At 40.4% G+C, this 23,599-nt stretch overlaps 1 protein-coding gene across 3 annotated transcripts in view; it reads left to right on the top strand.

Moving 5' to 3' along the window:
- Positions 1-23,599, top strand: part of trhde.2 (thyrotropin releasing hormone degrading enzyme, tandem duplicate 2) — a 252,123-nt gene that overhangs the window by 23,058 nt on the left and 205,466 nt on the right. For all 3 annotated transcript variants that reach the window (XM_046040346.1, XM_046040347.1, XM_046040345.1), the window contains one exon: positions 9,758-10,034. In XM_046040346.1, coding sequence (XP_045896302.1) covers positions 9,758-10,034 — 277 coding nt within the window. The remainder of the gene's footprint in view (positions 1-9,757; positions 10,035-23,599) is intronic.

Here is a 23,599-nt window from a genome sequence, read left to right as displayed (position 1 = left end):
AAATTCACAGATGAGTTAAAGAAAAAATGAATGTGTTTCCATCTCGGTCGGGATCCGTGTGAAGCAGAATGCATGAATTGCAAAGCAGTCAGTGTAAGTGTGAAATAGTCGCGTGGTTGTGAAAGACCGCCTTATAATGGTTTTTAGACACTAACGCCATGGAAGCATGAAAAGTTAAATGTTTGTAATTTGCTCCTCATCAAAGCTGCTGCGGTCAGCCTCATTGTCAGTTACAATGGAGTCCAAAAGTGACAAGTTTACTGCGGAAGAAGTATGAAAACTTCCCTAAAGCTCTCTGCTTTCCATTTGTTGTTTCACCCACTCACAGTTAAGCTGAAATCTTAATAAATACATTGTTAGCTTAATAAATGAGCAACAAATGGAAGCATTTCTATCAGTTCAATCATCGTGCAGTCGACCTAAACTGTATCCAGACTTGGGGAAACACATGAAGCACGCTGTTTGAGGGCAGAGTAATGCAGATAAATGCAGTGAAGTAAAAAATACAGTATTTCCCTCTCAGATGTAGTGGAGTAGAAGTAGAAAGTTGTAGTAAAGTAAAGTACAAATACCTCTCATTTGTACTTAAGAACAGTGAGATTTAAAAAAATATATTTTTGTGGAAAAGTTACAAAATAGTTGCAAATTATGTTTCTGTTGAACTGACAGATTGTTTCACTTCTACTTAAGTCATGTCACTCACATTTGGAGTTCACCAATGCAGCTTTGCAGTGTTTGTGATCTAATTTAGGCACATTGTTCTGGTTACAGACCTCTGTGTCACTATCCACATGTTTGATTTTTTTCAGGATTAGAAATTGATCTGGTGTTGTGCTCACTGTCAGCTGTTCACCCAAGAGAATCTTTTAAACGGGATTCAGAATGTCATCTTTCTACAGTACGTAGCTATTTAACATTAGTCATGAAAAATAGCAGAACAGAACAGAAACATGGTGACAAGCGTGGATGAAATCCTGCACCAATATTTCTCTATAAACAGCACTTACTAGGAAGATCTTTGACAGATTGAATCTATTGTTATATTTCCATGAATATATTCTAGCTTGAGTAAATGTTCAAGTGGGTAATGAGTAAAAGAGAGAGTGTATGTGTGTTATACAGGTTCACCAGTGTGAGTTGAGAGATATGGAATTTGGCTGTTAGCCAAGATCATTTCTTTATTTTTTGATGCAGAACGTTCCTGATGCCCAGACTTCTAAAAGAAACCCCAATCACCCGAGGAGAGCTGTTTTTTATTTTTTTATTTTTTTTACCCCCTCAGATCCTGTGAGGAACTTTGTCATTAGACAGAGGCTGTTTTTGCATAGCTGCTTTCTTTAACGGGGGGTAGTAGTGCAGCTGAATGTTGGAGTGTTAACGAGAGAGACTGATGGTTAACGAGAGTCTACATTTTAATGGAGGGCAGAGAGAAGCTGATTGGTCAACAGATCTGCCTCATCTACCATCTCGTCTTCATCAGGAGCGTCTCTCCTCATACCTCCCTCTCATTCTGATCGAGTAATCCAGTGTTGAGATGAGGTGTTTCAGATCGATACCGCTCTCACCCACTCAGCGTCTGCAGCGTGTGTCAGAGGGTAACCTCTCTAACATGGCAGTCAAGTGAAGCTAAATATATGAGCCTTTAACACACAGACACACAGAGGAGGAGGAGAGGTAATAGAGGTCTTCACAAATCCAAGATGTCATTTAGAGGACTCTCGTGCCTGAGCCCGAAACTGACCTGTTAATTTTTAGCTGCATTAGCAATGTGGTCACGGTCTGAAGTTAATTTATTTCACTGCCTGCCACTGTGGCAGTATTATATTGTCTGCCACAGAGAAATGTTACCTGCCTTTTGTAATGAATACTCTAAACGAAGGGTTAAAATTCAGCTCATTTAGGCATCATTTAATGTAAATAATGTGTTGAATATAAACACAAAATAAATTGTGTTTGCCTGCACAAAAGACCCATGTCTTTCAGTTCGTGACAGTCACTCCACCTTACTGAACAACCACTAACAACCAGATATCTCTAAGGTACCAACAGACGACAAGAAACACAAAGCACACAAGAACTTGAAGTTCACCACAGAGTATTATCAGAGACGTTTTAAGAGGAGACACGCTATCTTTAAGAATCTTTATTACAACTCTATAGGGGAAGCGCGTAACACCAAAGAGGACAGTTATCCCGCCCCTCCCGCTAGAAAGCCAATCGTCTGCTTTTAACAGATGAGGCAGTAGACATATGCATCACTGCTACCACGCATGTGTAGTAGAAGTATAACCTGTGGGGGAAAACGCTTTTTAAACCTTATTTTGAGTGATCAAACTTTTTCAGATTTAACTGCTGATTCTATACATGCAGTTTTTATGTCCCGGTGTTCGGTGAAAGTGCAGTGCTGGCTCTCTCCTCCATCATTCAGAGAGGGGCCTGGTCTTGTTAGTCCGAAATAACCAGGACTAGCCTTTAAGGACTTTGGTATTATACAGTCAGTGCTCATTACAAACCCGACACTACCAACAGTTTACCAGCTTTAGGCGGGTGCTAATTTCAGACCCTGAATGTGGTCGTACAGACGGCAGTCTGCCCACTTCAGTTCATAGTGAAATATCTCAGTTATAAGATGGATTGCTATTTAATGCATAACACTTTGGGTGCGTTCACACCTGGACTGTTCCGGTCAGCTTTGTTCTTTGGTGCTGCGAGGAGGTAAAATGCCTCATTGATGTTTGGTCAGATTAACATACACTGAACAAAATTATAAAGGCAACACTATTGTTTTTGCCCCCATTCATCATGAGCTGAACTCAAAGATCTAAGACTTTCTCTATGTACACAAAAGGCCTGTTTCTCTCAAATATTGTTCACAAATCCGTCAAAATCTGTGTTAGTGAGCACTTCTCCTTTGCAGAGATAATTCATCCACCTCACAGGTGTGGCATATCCAGATGCTGATCAGACAGCATGGGGATTGCACAGGTGTGCCTTAGGCTGGCCACAATAACAGGCCACTCCAAAATGTGCAGTTTCACTGTACTGGGGGGGTCCGCAAACCAGTCAGTATCTGGGGGGACGACCATTTGCCTCACGCAACACATCTCCTTCGCATAGAGTTGATCCGGTTGTTGATTGTGGCCTGTGGAGTGTTGGTTCACTCCTCTTTAATAGCTGTTCAGTTCTGAGTTCAGCTCATGATGAATGGGGGCAAAAACAAAAGTGTTACCTTTATAATTTTGTTCAGTGTATTTCCCAGATGTTGGACACCACACACAAGAACAAAGAAGTCTATGAAATGGTTAGTGAACAAATGAAAGTAAGGGGCTATGAGCGCTCCGTCGAGCAGTGCCACGCAAACCCAAAAAACACACAGAAACAAATCTCCAAACCACGTTTTGTTAAGAAAACACAATTGAAATGTGAAACGGGAAATGACGCGACCTACACATGAAACAGCTGCTGTTTGTTATAATAAAGATAGCAATTATAAAGACAAAGAATCTGGGTGAAAGGATGAGTTAGTTTTAAACAAAACGTACAACCTCAACTGTAAAAAAGATAAAAATAGATAAAGATACTAAGATCACTGCTATGTTTTTTGGCAAACATGCTAATATGCTAACCTTCAGCCATGCTAACATACTTGTGCAGGTTTGCTAATTAGCACTAAAAACAAAAAAAGGCTGATGGTGAAGTCAGAAGAAGTTTTGTCACAAATGGATGCAAAGTTATTATAATTCATGCTGAGGGCAATCCATCCAGCAGTTTCTGAGACATTTTTATTAAAACCACAAATGTCAACATCATGGTGGCGCAAAAGGAGACGTCAGGGGATTGTTAAAGCCATTATGATTCATCCTCTGGGGACCAGGTCTGTATAAAATGTTTTTGCAATCCATCCAGTAGATGTTTTGATTTTACTCAGCTAATGTTTCATTCCTTCATTTTTATTCCCAGCACGTAATGCATATCGATCCCAGCCTCGTGGAGCTGCTAGCATGAATAACACTTCCTTTGAAACAACTCACCAGCTTCTGACAATCCTTGTTGGGTTTTTATTGATTCCTGGTTGCAGTCTGTGCTGCACCTAAACATTTATTCGGAATAAGTTTCTTGGACTTTTTATGGTGATAATAATCCAGCCAAATAACAGACTTCCCCCATAATACTTCCTTTACTGCCTTGTACTAGTGGTCATGAAGGATTTTGAGTTTCTTGCATGTGTGGACAGGCGGTGTATCTTCAGTCGCCAACAGTTCGATAGAAGTGTGTTTCTAAAACTTCACGATGAGTGATTTCTTGTCCAATATTTAATTTCACATCAGCTGAGTGTGAAGCACACCAGCAGTTATCATTGACCACCAGTGGGTCACGGTCCACACTTCATCTTCTCTCCCTTTCCTTATCTCCTCCTCGCCTCACCTCCTCCTCTTTTCCTCTCTCCTCCTCCCTCTCTTTATCTCCTTCATCCTCAGCTTCTCCTCCCATCGCTCCCTAAATAAATGTGCAGAATTGAAATCTGATTTAACAAAGCCCCCACCGTCTCCTCCATCAGTCGCATATTTTACACCAAAGATGATGAATCAGCCTCTTCACCGGCTTCCTGTGTAAAACTATAGCTGCTGCAGCAACACACACACACACGCACACACACACACACGCACACACACACGCACACACGCACACACGCACACACACACACACACACAGTATATATTGCAGTCTTTTCAATGTGAAGGAGGGGAATTGCAATCTGAGACGTTGCTTAAAGGGATCAGTGTGTCCAGTATGGGGTGTGTGTGTGTGTGTGTGTGTGTATTTGTGTGTGTGTGAGATACTTATAGAAATGAAACACACTTCTAACACACTTCTACACACATACACACAGAAAAGCACCTGACTCAACAGTTTCCCCTTCAGTCACATCTCTGCATCTGAATGAGGTGTGTGTTTCTGTGTGTTTCTGTGTGTGTGTGTGCGTGTGTGTCAGGGGTGTCATTCACATGCCTGTTCTCTTCTTCTGTGGTGTCTCCACACAGGGTAATGACAAACAGTACAGCAGGAAATGATGTCATGTTCATTTTTCTTCTAGTGTTCAGGAGACGAAGCGAAGCATTGCCGCATGAATTCATGCATGAGTGTGTGTTTACGTGTCGTCGTTGTCCGGGGCGACGCTGTAGGCTCGGTTGTCAATCAGGATTACTGTGACAACAAGCGTTACCTTGGCAGCTATGACTGTTGGCAACTTGCTGAAGTCACGTTGTGCGCGTGTGTGTTAAAATTGGGGTTTTATTTAGTTTTTACGCGGGGTGTGTGTGTTACAAACTCATCCTCTCCTCTAATAGATTCTCTCTTTATCTCGTCCCTCTCAGGCTTTCTCCATTATTCCCTCTCTCTCTTTCTTTCTGTCTGCCTCGCTCGCCCTCTGTTTATTATTCTCTGTTCCCTCCTCCCTCCATTCTTCACCTCCTCCCTCCCCTCCCCCTCCTCCCTCTATCATCACCTCTCCACACCTCGTTTCAGTTTATTCCTTCACTCTCTCTTTTTCTCACTTCCTCCGTCATCCACGTCCTCTTCCTCTCTCTCTTCATCCTACCTTAACCCTTCTCCATCTCATCTTTGTCCCGCCCCTTGTCTCCAACTTTTCTTCCCCTCCACTCCCATCTTCCTCATCTTCCTCTTCTTCTACTCCCGCCCTCCTTTCTTTGTCTTTTCTTTATGTTCAACTCTTTTTTATCCTCTCAGTCTGATCTCCTTTTCTTCCAGTCGTTCCTCATCTTCTCTTTCATTCTCTCTTCTCATCCTCCCAAAGCTTCCCTTTTTCCTCTTCCTTCCTCTCTCTCCTCCTCCTCATCTTGTACTTCCCCTCTTTCTTCAACTTTTCATCTATCCTCCCTCCTTCCTCTTCTTTACCTGCTTATCTTCTCTGCTCGCATGTACTTCTACTTCTCCCCCTCTTTCTCCTTATTGTCTTCTCCTTGTCTTCTCTTTTCCACCTCCTTGCCACCTTTTTCCCTCTCGCTAACTCCACTGTTACTCTTCATTCCTTCTCTTCCTCCTCCTTTTTCTTTTGTCCACACTCATCTTCCTCTTGAACTCTTCCTCCAGCTCTCTCTTTCTCCTCATTCATATCCCCCCACTTCTTCTTTTCTCTTTTCTTGCGCTCATTCTTCATCTTACACTTACTTATGTCCACCACCTCCATTTCCTTCTCCTTCCCACTCTTCCTCTTCTCTTTCCTCACGCTCTTCTCTAACCTTCTTCTGTTCTTTCACTTCTTTTTCTTCTCTTTCCTTCTTCTCATTCTCCTTTACTTCCTGTCTTTGCTCTCTTTCTTCTCCTCTCACCTGTCCTCCTCCATCTTCCTTACATTCTCCTTTTCCCCTGCAGCTCTCTCCTCTTCATCTTTCTCCTTCTCCTCTTCTATCTCTTTAAACCTTGTTTCAGTTTCTCGTTCTCTCTTTTATCCGTCAGTGTCTATTGTCCATCTCTTCCTCCTTGTCTCCATTTTTCCTTCCTCTTGTCCTCTCTTCATTTTTCTTCCTACTTTCCTGTCTTCCTCTTGCTAGTCTTTCTCCTGCTCTTCCTCTCCCTCATCTACTCTTCTTGAACTTCTCCTCCTCCTCTCCTTAATTTCTATCAATCCTCATCTTCATCCTCTTCCTTCTTTCTCACCCCCCACCATGTCTTATTCTCCTTCCTCTTTCATCATCATCTTTCATTCTTTAATCTTTTCTGCCTCTATTCTTGCTCTCTTCTTCTCCTCCTCCACTGCTCTTTCTCCTTTATCTTTCATTCCCAGTATACCTCCTCTCATTTGAATATTTAGTGCTTCATGGCAGCTTCTGATATTTTTTTTTACCTCTTCCTTCTGCGCTCATTCTTCTTTTCCTTCACTTTCCCCTCTCTTTGTTTGCCTCATTTCACTTCTCTCTCTCCTTTCATCTTAGCTTTTTCCTCCTTTTCTTTTCCTCCACTCCTCCCCTCTTCCTCCACCTATACTTTCTCCCACCTTCTCCTCTCCACCTCCTCCTCCCACTCTTATTCCTTTCATCTTTTCCTCCACAAACACCAGGAGTAAAATGCGATAACAAAGTTTAAAGAGGGATTATTTCCAGGAGTTTCGTCCTGTTTCTGTCAGCTGACCGACAGACGAATGTTTCAAAGCTCGGAAAGCAACTCAGCTTTAAGAAATCAGGAGGAAACAGAACATTTCCTCGTGTTTATTTTGGATTATCTCTCTCAGTGAAAGCTGTTTTTTCATACTGAACAAGAAAATCTGAAGAAGTCAAACGTCTTCCTGTAAAAATTTCTGCCGACAGAGAGCCGACCTGTCGGCTCCAACTTCAGAGGATTATCCTTTAACCCTCTGAACTCTGATTCCACCTTAAATTTCTCCTTTGTAGGGTTCAAAGACTAAAACAAAATCCTGCTTTGTACAACAGCATCACATATTCTGTATGGATTTAATACAGAACTTTGCTTCAACTTTGAAACCTGAGCCTGAGAGCACACGATTTAAGTGTGAAGAATATGATGAATTGAATTCTGGATAACTTCTTTTGTCCTTTAATGCAACAGCAATTCTGCTTAACTAGACTAATTTAATGACATAATTTGAAATTCAGGGCCAAATGTTAAGCAAATGAATCGATATAATGACATATAATGTGAGACCAGAGACATCTGTCAGTCAGTAGAGACCCAGGCAGCCTTTAACATCTCTGGTTGTTGTAGACTCTTGTGGGAAATGTTACAAATCTGTGAGCAGAGCTGGTTTATGCCAATATTGGATTTAAACATTATTTCGAGACTATTTTATTTGAGGGGTATAAATGGATCTGTGGAAAACATACTTCAAAAAGAGAACATTGAGATACAATCTGAAATTTTCCAGATGATAATATCTGATCCAAAGAGACTGTCAAGAAAAACGACAGCGTCACTCGATTCAGCAGCTGCCCAAACACGACACATTTACTTTAAAGTGGAAAGCTCTCTACTGATTGTACATCGGGGGCAAAGGAGGAAGTAGTGAGACATTATTAGAGCAACAAAGCAGTGGGAGGAGGATGGGGTGGGTGGATTCATCAATAAAACATCGAACTTTCACCGAGAGACTCCTGTTTCCTACTGTTAGTCAACGTGGTTTGATTTTAACACGTCAAAAAACAGATTTACTGTAGACTGTTTTTATTGCAATTTCATCCATATTACTACTAGAAAACAAAACACAGAGCCACACAAGACTACATAAAGTACACGTGTACAACTGTGTAAAAACAGCAAAAATGCTATTTGTGTAAAAGGATCAATAAAAAGTCAAAAAAAAAGAAAAGAGCTGCTGTAAGTGAACATTACTGATGTACAACCAAGAGACAGTGCAAAAATACAAAAGACAGCTCGTTATAATAGTTAAACTGCCATGCAAACACAAGCTGCTCTAAATGTAAACAGAAAAATCAAGTGTTAGCAGGAAGAGAGCATCATTCCCGCGCTTCCACGGGGAGACAAGTGGAGATGTACTTTTCAGCAGTAATTTGTAACAGCTGTGGTCGGCACCGACCAGCACTGTTTTTTTATTGTTGAATTTGGAGAAATCCATCTAACACATCCAAACACTGGCAGCAGCGTGATGCTCCACTGTGGCCTGGAAGAGCAACAATACATCATTCTCCCTGCACATTACAGTTAAAACTCCATCTGCCTCAGAAACACACATCTGTGATGACGACAACACGGTCCAAATCGATCCGCTGCTGCCAGACGTATTGACATAAAGACCTGGAAGGAAGGGGAGACTAAAGGAAAGGAGGAAAGAAACACAAATTAAAACACGGTGTAGAGAGATGACGACAGCGGTGGGGAGAAAGAAAGACAGAGCTGGAACAGGGAGGTAGGAGGATGGAAACAGTTTACAATGAGGAGACAGCAGAAAGAAAGGGAGAGAGACAACATGACGACCTTTGATTTAAAGTTAAAGCAAATCTTTCTCAGTGCATTCATAAGCAATGAAACAGAAACACCCTAGCTCATACTGCAAGTTGCTTACGATGACTAATGTTTGCAAACTTTAGATACTGTTGTACAATTTACGTTGATGAGTCCATTGTGTATTTTTAGTTTTTGTTGGCTGCGCCAAAGGAACATTTCAGTCACTTTGTGATGGACAAGAAAGGTTTTCCTACTCTAACTCTTAAACTACTTTTAAAAAATTATTTACAAAAGAAGCATCAGCTGTGATTCCTGATTGCCACCTGGACCTGACCCCTAGTCAAACCTATATCTAGTAAAGGTCACAGAAGCGGTAGTGTTATGTTTTTGTAATTTGCAGACTGAAAACAGAGACAGAACACACACTGCACAGAGTAGATTAATCCGAAGCAGGTGAGGCTGGCAATGGCAGAGTCTGGGAATCTGTAGCAATGTAGCAGCAGGTACTGGAGATCTGGTTATGAATAGCAAAGCAGGACGCCAGGAGTATCAGAGCTGGATGGTCTATTGGATCATTACGGGCCAAAACGAGATCACACATCCCCACACATGTACAGACAAATAAGAGGGATGGGAAACACAAGAGAAACAGAGAAACACCCAGAGACGCTGCACAGACGTGTGCACAGGTGGCCTAATTTTGGGTCTGCTGCGTTGAAAAAAACTTAAATGTCATTCCTTTAACCATTTTCAGCCAATCCTAAAGTCATTTGTCTTCCTTTATGTCACAATAACACAGTTCATTTGTTTCTTCTTCCAGATACCTGGCGGTGACTCAGTTCAGTCCGATCCACGCCCGGAAGGCCTTCCCCTGCTTCGACGAGCCCGTCTACAAGGCCACGTTCTCCCTCACCCTCCGCCACGACCCGCAGTACACCTCGCTCGCCAACATGCCCGTCGAGAGCAGCTCGCTGTCGGATGAAGACGGCTGGCTGACCAATCGCTTCGCCCGCACGCCGCGCATGTCCACCTACTACCTGGCCTGGGCCGTCTGTAACTTCACCTACAGAGAGACGCAGACCGACAACGGCGTGACGGTGAGTCTCGACATGGCAAACAAAACCACGAGTGCTGCTGTGATTCTGGTTTTGGGGTTCCTTTTATGGAGCAACAACTTAGATATGTGCAGAATGTTTCACTTTCACTACTTTCTTTCCATGTCAACAGCAGATGATTAAAACCCAGTAAAAACAGACCAAGAAAAGAAAAGAAGAACATGTAATTAACACATCTAATAAAAGTGATTTAAGATAAACCCTGTAGAGATAAAAACTGAGCAAGCAAAAGCATTATAAAGGTATTTTTCTCTCTTCTAATTCTTATCTCTTGATCCTAACTTAATTATTTGCATTTCTTGAGATAAGAAATTGTGTTTTTCTGGTGCTCTTATTTATTTTTCAAAACCACGTATCCTGTGATTGACTTAATGATCTCATTATGCGCCAAACACCACATGTTGTTGATTCTAGGCCATTTCTTCTCTTTTTGTCTTATGGGACTCCTGTTTGTCTCGAGGCTGAGAGGAAAAACCTCCATGATGAAACCTGTGTGGATAGAATGGAAGCTTGTTATCTCGACATAACACATTTAGGCCCTGATCACCCCTAAACATCATTAAATCCTTAGCTATGGGGTAAAAACAGTGAGCAATCAATATATTCACCTAATATTTGACCTAATAAAGTTGTGATAGCTTGATAATGATCACAGGAAAGACTTCAGGACCAGGAAGAAACAGGTGATTTTAACACATCTAAGCACTGGGAGTAAAGCTAATGTTCTTCTTGAACACAAAAGTAGCTAGGGTAAAGCAACGAGCCAGACGCCATCTTCCTCCCAATCCAATCCAAACCTTAAATAAAAACATAGGTCATTGTGTTTGGACCCAGTCAGGCCTGTGATGTCTTTCCTGTGGACCTGGGCTACCTGCTGCATTATGCGAAACCTGTAGTCAAAATAAAAATTTCTTTTAAATCTTAACAAACAGATAAAAACATCAGACCTGTTCTGGCATCACTTCTCTGGGTCATAGTCCATTTCAGAAAAAAAGATCTCATGGTTGTTTTTAAATAACTACATGGGTACCTTTTTCAAGTTTACAGCCCCTCAAGGTCACTAAGGTCCACTGATCAGCTCCGGCTGGTAGCCCCTAAAACCAGGTTAAAAAAACCAGGGGCAACGGGAGCCCTCAAACTATGGAATGATCTTTACCGCCACAGGTCAAAATGTCCCCCACCGTCGAACTTTTAAATCCCGTCTGAAAACTCACTTTTATTCCCTGGCTTTTAATCCAGCATGAGAGCTGTGTGGTCCTAGAGTACGGTTAACTTCTCAGTCTGTGAAAACAATCGTGAGCCTTTTTTCAAATCTGACAAAATCATCCTGATGATGTTATCAGGCACCCACTAACTGAGATCCCACGGGAAAATACTTTGGGATTACAGGATAGTATATGATATCCTGTAGGTTTGGTGAAACCTACTCGATCTTGATTTTTAGCACTGATTATGTTCTTTGGTATTGATTTTGAGTGGTTGGTAGCAGTGGCTTAATTTTACACTGTAAAAGCTTCTGCTGATACTGCTTATCTGTCTGTCAGGGGTCCTCTAGCTCCATGGAAGTACAACTCAAAATCACTAGAGTTCCTCTTTAAGGAGCTTAATAAGAGCACCATCTGCTGTCATGAGATAACGAAGCCATAAGGACATGGAGGTCTTGAGAACACTTGAGAGTTTGTCATCTTCATAAGTTGTTGTCACATGAAAACAGTGGTTGATGTCTCCAGATAATATCTTAATTAAATTAATATATCAGGACAACTGGCTTAAAATACTACAAATGAGCACCATTTCCAAGCACTAGATAAAGGTTGATTCTCAAAGTGTAAATCTCAAGATACCAGTTAAATGTCTCCAGATAATATAATTGAGTCAGATATCACTATTTGTTATTAACGCAGTAATTAAAATGTGAACTCAAGAACACAGTTGAGTATCTTGAGATTAGAGATAATTAACTTGCGGTTGACATGGTTTGATTACCTCCTTTTCTCTTAGCTTAGTTGAGTAAACATTTGGATGTGTTGGGAGACTAAATCTGAGCCAGATCTGGACCAGATATTGCTGCCAAATTAATAATAGGAACCATGTTGTTTAGCCTAAGTAATGTGCCAGTGTTGCAACATGAAAAAAGGTTATATTTATGGTCTTTGCCACTCATGTTTTTATTCTATGTCCAGTTTTATTTGGGGGATAATCATGCTCCAATTTTTGGAACTGCAGCTCCCACAATGCTTTGTAAACAGTAACTTTACTGTACTTTGTTTGCATGTTGGCAAACTGGCACCAATCACAAGTATGCCGATGTATCTATTACCTGTTCCTGTCAGCAGTGAACCCACGGGTGTTCAGAAAACTATCACTGGATTACTTTGATACTGAAGAAAACATTGTTTTTCTGTAATTATAAGGACCTTCTTTTTTATGATTTGTATATGATTAATTGAGTTTTATTAGCAATCGACATGGGAGATAATTATATCCTCTAAAGCGTAAGTAACACTGAATCTAAAAACGTGTATCATGTATCATGCGTTCAGATTTGACCGAGTAATGACTCCAAAAATGAGTGTGAGTTTTTGACTAATTGCGGCAATTGGGCGCTAAGGGTTTTAAAGTACTTTAATTACCTCCGTGAGCTGTGTGTCACAGCTGCTGCAACTGCTGGTCGTTTGGATAAGCGGCCAAATCAGCTGGGCCAAACTACAATAAATGACTTCCAGTTGTTTTCACCTCACACAGTATCTTTACCTAATGTCTTTTTCTCCGCGCCTCCCCTTCAGCTCACTTGTGCGTGCCTCACAGTGTGAAAACCTCTAGTTTAAATGCTGGAAGCTAAGAATCTGCCAGGTTTTGGCCAGTGTCAGCACCCAGAACTAGACCAGTAAACACGGGCCCATTGTTGTGCACCAGTCTTGAGTGAGTCCGTCCACCTTGCTGGGAGTAAAGCTGTTCTATTCCTTTTATTTCTATGCTTTACAGTGTTTATCATGTGTATCGTGTCTGTTGTGATTCTGATTTGAAAGTCAAAACATTCCACTGCTGGATTTGACTGATATCCCATCATGCTTTAACAAGCATTACATTTAAAAACAGAAATATGCACACGCACGCGTCCATGCTACTATACAAGGACAAATACATGCACAACCTTGTCTCTCTCCTCCTCCTCTTCTCCTTCCTCCCATCCTCCGATCATCTCTCTATCAGTGTAATTACAGCTCATCCATCTCGTCTGCCAGAAACTCAAGGACAGCACTCCAACACACACACACACACACACACACACACACACACACACACACACGTATACTCTGCCTATGTCTCCTTGTTACTGAAAGATAATTTTGGTGACATGCTGTTTTAATGACAAATCATATCTGGGTCATTTATAACCCTCACCAGTCTCTAACACTGTGTGAGTGTGTGTGTTTGTGTGTGTGTGTGTGTTTGTGTGGAGTAATAGAGCAGAATCAGTCAGGCTTGTGAGTTTTGGTCTTTGTAATGAATACATTAATCGTTTTGTTTTTTTTGTCCTTTCCATTTTTAGTCACCAGAAACAAAATGTATCTCTTCCATTATTTTACATTCACCAGAGATAAAGCAGAGAAAACAAAAGTTACACATTGTAACCCTGGTTCTGCTTCAGGTGCTACAGACTCTATATGTGTGACCACGCTCCTTTAGGAGCAGCACACAGAAACATATATTCTGTATCATTTATGCTAGTGCCTTTCTGTCTGGAGTCTGCATATTACAGTGCTGTGAGTTTGTATTACTCTATATCAGGGGATTTAATATGTATCTGGATACATCGTAATTGTATACATCCATAATTCGATATAAAAATCATAAAGATAATCAGATTTAAAGCCAATTTAAAATGATTTAATTGATCTGTGATTAAAAATTGTTTCAGCTTAGATTCAAAAGAATTAGCTACTTTTACTCTGCCATGAATTAAAATGTCTCATCTAAATCATATTAAAAAAGGAGATGCTGCCAACTGGATATTATATATCTTGATTTCTAGGTCAGGATCATCCATTTTAATTTGTTATTTTCAACAACACTGCTTTGGAAATAGGGCGGCGCGGTGGAGCAGTGGTTAGCGCTGTCACCTCACAGCAAGGTTGTGGGTTCAAACCCCGTTTGCCCTGCCCTTTCTGTGTGGAGTTTGCATGTTCTCCCTGTGTCTGTGAGGGTTCTCTCCGGGTACTCTGGCTTCCTGCCACCATCCAAAGACCTGCAAGCTAGGTTAATTGGTGTCTCTAAAATTGTCCTTGGGTGTGAGTGGTTATTTGTCTATGCGATGGACTGGCGACCTGTCCAGGGTGTACCCCGCATTTTGCCCAATGTAAACTAGGATTGGCTCCAGCCCCCCGCAACCCTGTACGCAGGATAAGCGGTTGACGATGGATGGATGCTTTGGAAATAACGTTAGCAGCTGAAGCTAGTATTAACAACCTCAGGTTGTTCCTTCTGGTTGACCTCTTGCTGTATGCCTTTACATTTGCACACTGTTGATTAAAAAACGATCATGGACATGCGCACATGTGTTAGTACTGGTTTGGACCCCCTTTTGCCTTCAGAACTGCCTTAATTCTTTATAGTATACTTTCAACAAGGTGTTGGAAACTCAGAGACTTTGGTCCATATTGACATGATAGCATCACACAGTTGCTGCAGATTTGTCAGCTGCACATCCATGATGCAAATCCCATTCCACCGCATCCCAAAGGTGCTCTATTGGAGTGAGATCTGGTGACTGTTGAGGCCACTGGAGAACAGCGAACTCATGTTCATGTTCAAGAAACCAGTTTGAGATGATTTGAGCTTTGTGACATGGTGGATTATCCTGCTGGAAGTAGCCATCAGAAGATGGGTACACTGTGGTCATAAAGGGATGGACATGGTCAGCAACTATACTCACGTTTAGACGATGCTCACTTGGTGCATCCCAAAGTTTCCCCCACACCATTACACCACCACCAGCCTGAACCGTTGATGTGAGACAGACTGGAGCCATGCTTTCATGTTGTTTACGACCCTACCATCTGAAAACAAAACAAAAAAACATTTTTATAGGTTCAAAGATGGAAAAATCTGACAGCTTGGTTGAAGAGCAACAGTGACGCAAAAGTCTTGAAGAGCTGATATTTAATTCAGGATGGTTAAATAATTAGTATACCAGTCCGCATTCTTCGGCCAGGTTTCAGTTTAGCTGCAGGGGAAGAAGACATACTGAATAACTCAGTCATGATGATGAAACACCTTAGATCTTCCAATGGTGAATGTTGAATGATTAGATTTTCCTTCTACTAACTAGTGCATGTTGTTCATGCTGTCACATGAGGACTCATTGGCCACCACAATTGTGAAAGGACAGATTAGAGTTTAAGAGGGAGATTGTCCTTGTTGAAAAACTATTTTTAAAAACAGGATATGATTTTAAATACAAACAAAAAATGTGCAGTGCACGAAAAAGATCCAGGAAGCAGCACATGATTATTTTCATATATACAAAGAGCTGCTGGAGACGCTCTCCGTGTCTCTGTTACAGCATCGCTCTCATATTAAAATCCTTGTTTCAGCCTGAAGGCAATGGAGATGCTGCTGTCTGTTTGCAGAGCAGCTTCCTCTGACAGAAACGTTAATTCTCCAATTCCTCCAACCTCCTCCTCCAAATCTCTGAAAGAACCAGCTTTATATGACAGAGGGGAAAAAACAGCCCTTCATAGTTTCATAACCGCTCATCAGCTCCCTCTGACAGAAACATTCAAACCTCCATCCTCCTCAAAACAGCAGAAAGAAAAGAAAAGCATCCGTCGGCATGCTGGAGATTTCCCAGAGCAGGGATATAGTCCCTGCATATGTGATATGCTGTGTTTTTACACTTACAGATAACCTCAACATGTATATCAAATTAGAGGGCTGTGGAGGACATCTAGAATCTTAAGAAAATGTGTTGTCCGCCAAAGCTGCCATGCTTGCTGCTGCAGCAGAAGTCAAGATCTTGCTTGATTGTTGAGGCGATACAAGATGTGTCCGTTGGCAGTGCATACCAAAGTGTGTACTGCGGCACAAGGTTTGGTCATTTCCATATTTTAAGACAGAAAAAAAACATAATTGGGAAAACAATTTAATATATAAATGTAATGAAGACTCACGGTTTGACAGCTCACAGCTGCTGGTTGTCACAGTAAAGTTTTTAAGGGCGACAGCAGTCAGAAATACAGACTGGCAGAGGAAGCTATGGAAAGATAGATACCATCAAAGGCTGCCGTAGTTCAAAAAGTCTGGGAACTTCTGTCCTTGTTATGATTTGCAGACTTAGAACCCAGAAGCAGACTCGAAACATGGAAATAGTGGTACAATAAGAGTATTTATTGTAGACTGGGAAAAAGGGGAGGTGGATGCTGATGTGGCGATCTTCCAGCAGAAGGCAGTGGGTGGTGAGTAATGGTGGATGTTACAGGCAGAGAGAACAAGTGAGGCTGGTTTGACGTGGCCTGGCAGTGTCTCAGCGAAGAGACAAACTAAAGCCACAGCCGAGACTGTGAAAGTCCTTTGGTGTTTGGGTGGGTGCTGAGGTGTTGCTAGATGGTTGTTAGGTGGGTTTAACGTGGCAAAAACTGCAGAGAGAACAAAGAGTGTTAGGAGGATCTATTGAACGAAATGCAAATAAAATCCAAACCTATGTTTTCATTGGTGTAAGACCTTTTCAGAATGAACCGTTAATTTTTTTTAACCTTATTTAACCGGGTGAGTCTCACTGAGATTAACATCTCTTTTGAGACAGAGACCTGGTCAAGACACAGCATAAAAAAACATAGTTTCCAACATATAAAGACAACAAGTATACACACATAAATAACACAAGCCCCTGTGTTGAATAAGGCAGAATACAACTTTATAAATAGCAACAATGACCAATATTCACCTGCTCCATATCCTTCAGAGTTGAAACAAACTGTATATAAGAAATAAAGGCAGTCAGTTTCAATGAGTTCTGAAGAAGCTTCCAAGCAGCAGGTGCAACAAACATGAAAGCTTTTTAACCTAATTCTGTTCGGACACGGGGGACCAACAAGTGTAGGACGTCCTTCAAACTTAATCCATAATGGCCTCGAGTACTTGTTAAAAAGATACTCAGGTAGGTAGGAGCTAGTCCAAGAAGTGCCTTATAGATAAAACACAGCCAGAGAGGGCCATTGAGCTTTATAGTAAAGGGTACAATGATGTGTCCTATAACTACAGCCAGTGAAAAACCACAATGCACAATTTCAAAATCATCCAATTTATGTAGGCATTGGGCAGAAGTGCTCCTATAAATCAGATAATCTGATATAGGAAGAAAAGTGGCCGTCACCAGGTATTTTCTAGCTCGAATAGATAGGCATGATTTTGATCTGTAAAGAAAGCCAAGCTTTATCTTGAGCTTAGAAACCAGGTTGCTAATATCAGTATTACCTTAGAATGAGCCTCTTCTATCTACAGTACATACACTCTTACCTTGAAGCCAGTGTGTTGCGCCGATATGTTTCTAAATGGACAAACAGCTCATTTCATCACTATGTTGAATACGTATGAAGAAGAAGATTTAGTAAAGTAGTCGTCTGGTTTATTAGAAGTGAGAAAAGAAGAGAAATTTGGACAAATGGAGGCCCACACGAATTATTTAGCACAAGAGCCTACAGAGCGTTTCGGCCACCGTAGCTTCTCCTGCGCGCTTGCAAAGTGAGGGGTGAGCGGTGACTGATGCATTCATGTGGTGTAATCAGAATCTTTTTTTCATCCTTAAATCTTTATTGCCAAAAAGAGAAATAAAGTGTACACGGGACATAAAGAAGTATACAGAACTTTGATTCATGCATAATCACATATTGCATATACATATTTGGCCGACATGTAATTTGTAATATGGTTGTTTTGGTTAATTTGCGCTCTGATAATGTTAGTTAATCCAACACATCTTTGTAGTAGCGTCCATTTTGATTCCACATCCAGACTTAAGAGCACATGAACACACACTGATGCCGGTTTACCGACTTCACAACTCAGGAAATGGGACCATCAGAGGAGCACGTTAATGCACCGTGAGCCACTGGTGGCAATTCACAACCCTCACCACTAGATGCCACTAAAACTTAAACACTGAATCTTTAACTCTTGTGTTGATGGGACCTTAACACTAATTTATTTTTTACTCTTTTGGAGTTAAAATTTAACACTTCTTAACACCGACCAGTGTTAGTCATTCTTAACACTTTTATGTAATGTTAGACATTAACTCTGTCAGAGGATCATTTGTTAACTACACAAGCCCCATAACAATTGAAATGTGTAAATATAGCTCTTCCATATTCCTAAAAAAAACCTTAAAAAATGGACGTTTGGTGTTTGTAAAACATTTGCACCTCAAAGAATTTGATTACATTAAAAAAAATGAACAGATTATGCATGCATGCCGCCCACTAACTCGTTAAACAGGTGTTGGGGTGACTAGTAACAGTATGGCGACATAAGGTTATGGTGGCTCACCATTGCAAAACAACAAGGTGCCTAAAGAGAAATATCAATATAAAATATAACTTTAACAGATACTACTTCATTTGCTTAACAGTGTTAAGAACAAGGTCAAAAACACGGTCCCTAGTTTTGTTGCAGTCGGTGGAGTGCTTTGATGAAGACTCACCTGCTTGCAGCCAACCGGTGTGTGTATACGTGCGGCTGGTATAGCCTTTTCAAATGTTCCGACCGATGTCACATTCTGATAGCGACGGTTTCGCCGGTCAAATGTATTCATTCACTGTGTTACAACCGCCGTTTTGGCCGCTAGTAAAAGTTACTTCAAAGCGCGGGGTACTTCCGGTCGTCTCGGAGGCATTGCGAGGCTACCCAGCCGACGAATCACAGTGCTTACGGTCCATGTCGGCTCGACGTGTAGTTACATTTTGGAGGAGGTGCACGTCAGGCGACGGCATAGCCTCTATGTAGCCCCGTAGCCTACGCCACTACCTACGCCGCCGATTTGACGCAAAAGTATAAATTAAACTTTAAGAGTAAGACGTTTAGTGTTAATATTTACACAATTACACTTACAGGTTTGATTTAGTGACACTTTACACTCGGTTTGGACACCTACTACTTATCAACTGAGAGTCAAATATGAAGGATTTGACTATCCAGAGTATGATTAACTCCGCTGTTTTACTAACACCAAAAATGTAACTCAAAACTCTAATTTTCTCTGCAGGATGGTTACACGAGTGTTGCTTGGTGGTTGTCAAGTTATTCAAGATGATTTGTAAGGAGTTGTAGAGGGTTGCTATGGTTTTGTGGGTTTGTTTTGGAGGACTTTAGCTTGTGGGTAAAAGTTGGTCGATAGTGTGTTGGGTTCGCTGTCTACAATGTTTGAAAGCAGGATGTTTATGGTGTTCAGTGCAGTTGCCAAGGTGTAGCTCTCAGTTTGCTTCAGGACGGATTCTAGGGTCTGGCTAAGTAGCATTTATTTTACATGTAAATCGTAACTTTTAAATATATTTCTTAGGGGGCTGAATTGATGGAACAAGGAAAGGTAAGACGGATCTAGCTTGGGCTCATTAGCTGACCCTACAAGTGTTCACTGACCTTCTAGCTTTAGTTCTCTTAGCTCGAATAGATAGAATTAGGTTCATTAGCTTTAGTTAGTTCTTTAGTTCTCTAATCCAGCTGCCCTTGTTAGGGAGACAACAGTTAGATTGATAAGGTAGAGACAGTAGCTCAGGCGTCAGTCTAGAAGATACCGGTGTTTTCTGGGAATCTGGCAAGGTTGAGTCTTACAAGAATGGATAGTAATAGATTCCAATATGACGTTACATTGGAGTCTAAACATCAGATTTGTTGTTTTAGGTTAAGGCTAGTTAAAGATGACCTAATAGGGAAACCTGCTGCCACAAGAGAGAAACGTAAAAGGGAGCAAAAGATGTTATCCTTCAGATTTGGTGTTGGCATTAGACGTGTTCACATCTTGTATGCTGGCACTGTGTCACCTGGCCGGGCTCAATAAACCATGCTATGTTAAGTCTTCATCAGTCTTCTTCCTCACACCTGAACCTGGCTCACAGTAACTCTCAAACAGTAACAACAGCCGGATTTGTTCTCAGTTTAGCTTAGTGAGATTGTCCTCCTGTCTTGCATCAGTGGCATGTTTCAATCTATTTATTTTGGTCTGTGAAAACCAGAATTTCAAAAACGTTGTGACAATGGATTTCACTGGATTGTATTCATCATTTTAATCTGTATTTTTCTTGTTTTTTATTTCTAAACAAATTGACTCGTGGTTTATGAAATACATTATTTGACTAATACTTTACTTTACTAGGGAACACTTTACATGGATGTTTACTTACATGCATTAAATACAGAATGTGTCAATTTCCAGTGATTAAAAAAAAACAAAAAAAAAAAAACTTTCTAACTGTAGGAATAAATTTAGCAGTCTTTGAAAAAGTTCAGAGTTGAGCTAAAAACACAGCACTCAGTGTAAATATAATGACTTATTTCCATCTCTCAGATGATCTGAGCTGCACAAACAGTGTTTCAGTTAGTCTGGGACACTTCCAGGCTTCATTGTAAACTCAAATTGCCCTTCTTTACCTTCTTTCAAAGCGTCCTTTTTCTTTCTTCACCTCCTTCAGAAACAGCTGTCTTTCTGTTGTATTGTCAGTATAATGTGTCTCTGTGAGAGTCTCTGTTCCTATAATGAGCAGCTTTCCCTTCATGGAGGATTAAAGTCTGACAGAATACAAATAAACAAACAAACAAACAGTGTGTGATGACCCGCTGAGCAGCTCCTGGTTCAATAAAACCTCCATCTTGCAGCCATTTAGCTTGTTTTTCCTTCATCTTCAGTCATTCCACTGACTGTCAGCGCCATAAAGCAAAGACTGTTGGTGTTTATCTGCCAGCTAATCGCTGCTGTGAATCTGAATTTGAACAGGCTTCTGTCTGCAAAACATCTGCCTTTTAACAAGACGCAAACAAAAAGCTTAGACGGTGAGGGCTTGTAATACTCAGAGACTACTGAGGGGGATTTTCTGGCTAACAATAAGGTTTTGAGAAAAGATTTTTGACATGGCTGACAATAAAGCTCGTATATATTCCAAAACCATGATTTCACATGATTTCATAATTGTTATATGATACTGAAAGTCTTGTTAATGTTCTATGATGATAAATTTCATATTATAGTTATATAATGATATTAAAGATCTTATTAATGTTCTATAATGACAATAAATGTCAAATAATTTATATAACAATATTAAATATCTTATCAATGTTCTAAAATGATAATAAATGTCAAATTATAGATATATAATGACAATGAAGATTTTATTTATGTTCTATAGAGACAATACATGTCACATTATAGATATATGTAACGACATTAAAGATCTTGTTAATGTTCTTTTATGATAATAAATGTCAAATTATAGTTATGTAATGATAATAAAGAGCTTGTTTGAATTTTGTTAAATATAAACATCGCTGCTATGCTCTATAATGATAATTACATTTTTTATAATTATATAACATTAATAACATTATCAATAATACAGTGGTACAATAAAAAAGCATAAACATGTATATTTAATAAAGGTAATATTGTCTGACTATAATTGTATTAAAAGTTTTTTTAAAGGATCATCATGTTTATATATATATTTTTTCTTATTGTTAGTAGATCCCATAAAGAGTAATCGAATAATAAGACTAATTGAATTACTAGTAGGATACTTACTGATCTGACAATCTTTTTTTCCTGTTGTGAGCATGCAAGTGCATATAGAAAAAAACGCTGTGCTGTCAAGTTGACATTCTAAAGATACTTTGTTGGGTTATTTTCATATTCTTTATTGAACATGATACTAATGTTCTGAAATGATAATGCCACATTATAAATGTCCGACACTGTGTGCTGAATGCAGCCTTCCTCTCAGGATCAAGTGAGCTAGCAGGAAGTTTTGGGGAATTTGTGGCACTGTCACTAAATCAGGGAGACTATCTTTACTTTTCTATATTGGTATTAAATGTCACATTAACATTCTATAATGACAATAAAGGTCACACTAGTGTGCTATCATGATAATATACTGTAGGTCAGATTAGTTTTTTAAAATCATAAAGGTCACTTATTATTTGATTTTTATGTGGCAGCCATTATTTTAACAAAATAAGTACAGCACCCAAGAGGTGTGGACGAGGGATCAAAGTGTCATAGAGCCAGCAGCAATGCCAGTTTTGGGAGTAACGCGTTACAAAAGTAATGCAATTACAGTAATATATAGCTTTTTTTGCTGTGACGCAGTAATATAACGCATTACTCAAAAAAAATCTGGAATAATATACACATTACAATCTCACTAACACGAGTTACAACGCATTAACACGAAATTAGTTGGTGTTTTGTTTTTTTAATAATAATAATCCGATGGTCGAGATTGTTGGCAGGGTGCAAACTACGGGGGAGCTCGGCTGCTCTTAACAAGACCGTAGCTCCCCTGATGGATCATGGGTAAAGAGATTTCTATAGGCAATGTGTGTTTGTGCTTTACTTTCATCATCAGAGAGGTTGCTGTCAGTGTCGGGAGATTAAAATAATCAATAACTTCCTGCTGCTGTACCTCGTGCGTAAATGCACACAGCGTCTTTCTTAATGGGGAGAAGATTCATGCTATGTTCTCTGCACATCACTCAAACTAAATCCAGTGCGGGCCCATCTAACTATCTGAATAATGTGCCCATTAAATAGCAGAGAAAGTAACTCAAAAGTAGTGTAAAGCATTACAATTCAGAGACAGTAATATTGTAATATAACTAATTACTCTCAAATGACAGTAATCTATAATGTATTAGATATTGGATCATTTGGAAACAATAATATTATTATTCCTGCCTCACAGCAGGAAGGTCGCAGGTTCAAACCCCGGTCGTCCCGGACTTTCTGTGTGGAGTTTGCATGTTCTCCCTGTGTCTGCGTGGCTTCTCTCCGGTTGCTCCCACAGATCCACACACATCCAAAGACATGCGGACTAGGTTAATTGGTAACCCTAAATTGTCCATAGGGTGTTTGTCCATGTGATGGACTGGCGGCCTGTCCAGGGTGTACCCCGCCTTTTGCCCGATGTCAGCTGGGATTGGCTTATTTATCTGACAAACATCAATCTGATCACTAGGAGACTTTAGGGCTGATTTATTCTTTATATTATGTGATATGTACGTACTTCGTGTACTACAAAAATATTATAGAAGAGGTGTTAAGGCTGATTTAAAGCTCTCTTATTCCGCAGCTTTCAAACAGGCTAACTCCTGGCGACCCCCTCGACCTGGGAATCAAAGCCTTCTCAAGGTTAATTTAACCCTTTGATTTATCCTCCTTGCAGAATAAATCTCAGGAGCAAGCTGACTAATGGAATAGGAAAACATTTCTGCTACATCAAATTGATTTTTCCCCCTGCCCCCCCCCCCCCCCCCCCCCCCCCCCTTGAATAGCTTTC

Source organism: Micropterus dolomieu, linkage group LG23, assembly GCF_021292245.1.
Source record: "Micropterus dolomieu isolate WLL.071019.BEF.003 ecotype Adirondacks linkage group LG23, ASM2129224v1, whole genome shotgun sequence".
Taxonomy (NCBI): Eukaryota; Metazoa; Chordata; class Actinopteri; order Centrarchiformes; family Centrarchidae; genus Micropterus; species Micropterus dolomieu.
Note: the sequence above shows the minus strand (reverse complement) of the source record. Positions and strands in the feature narration are given on the sequence as shown.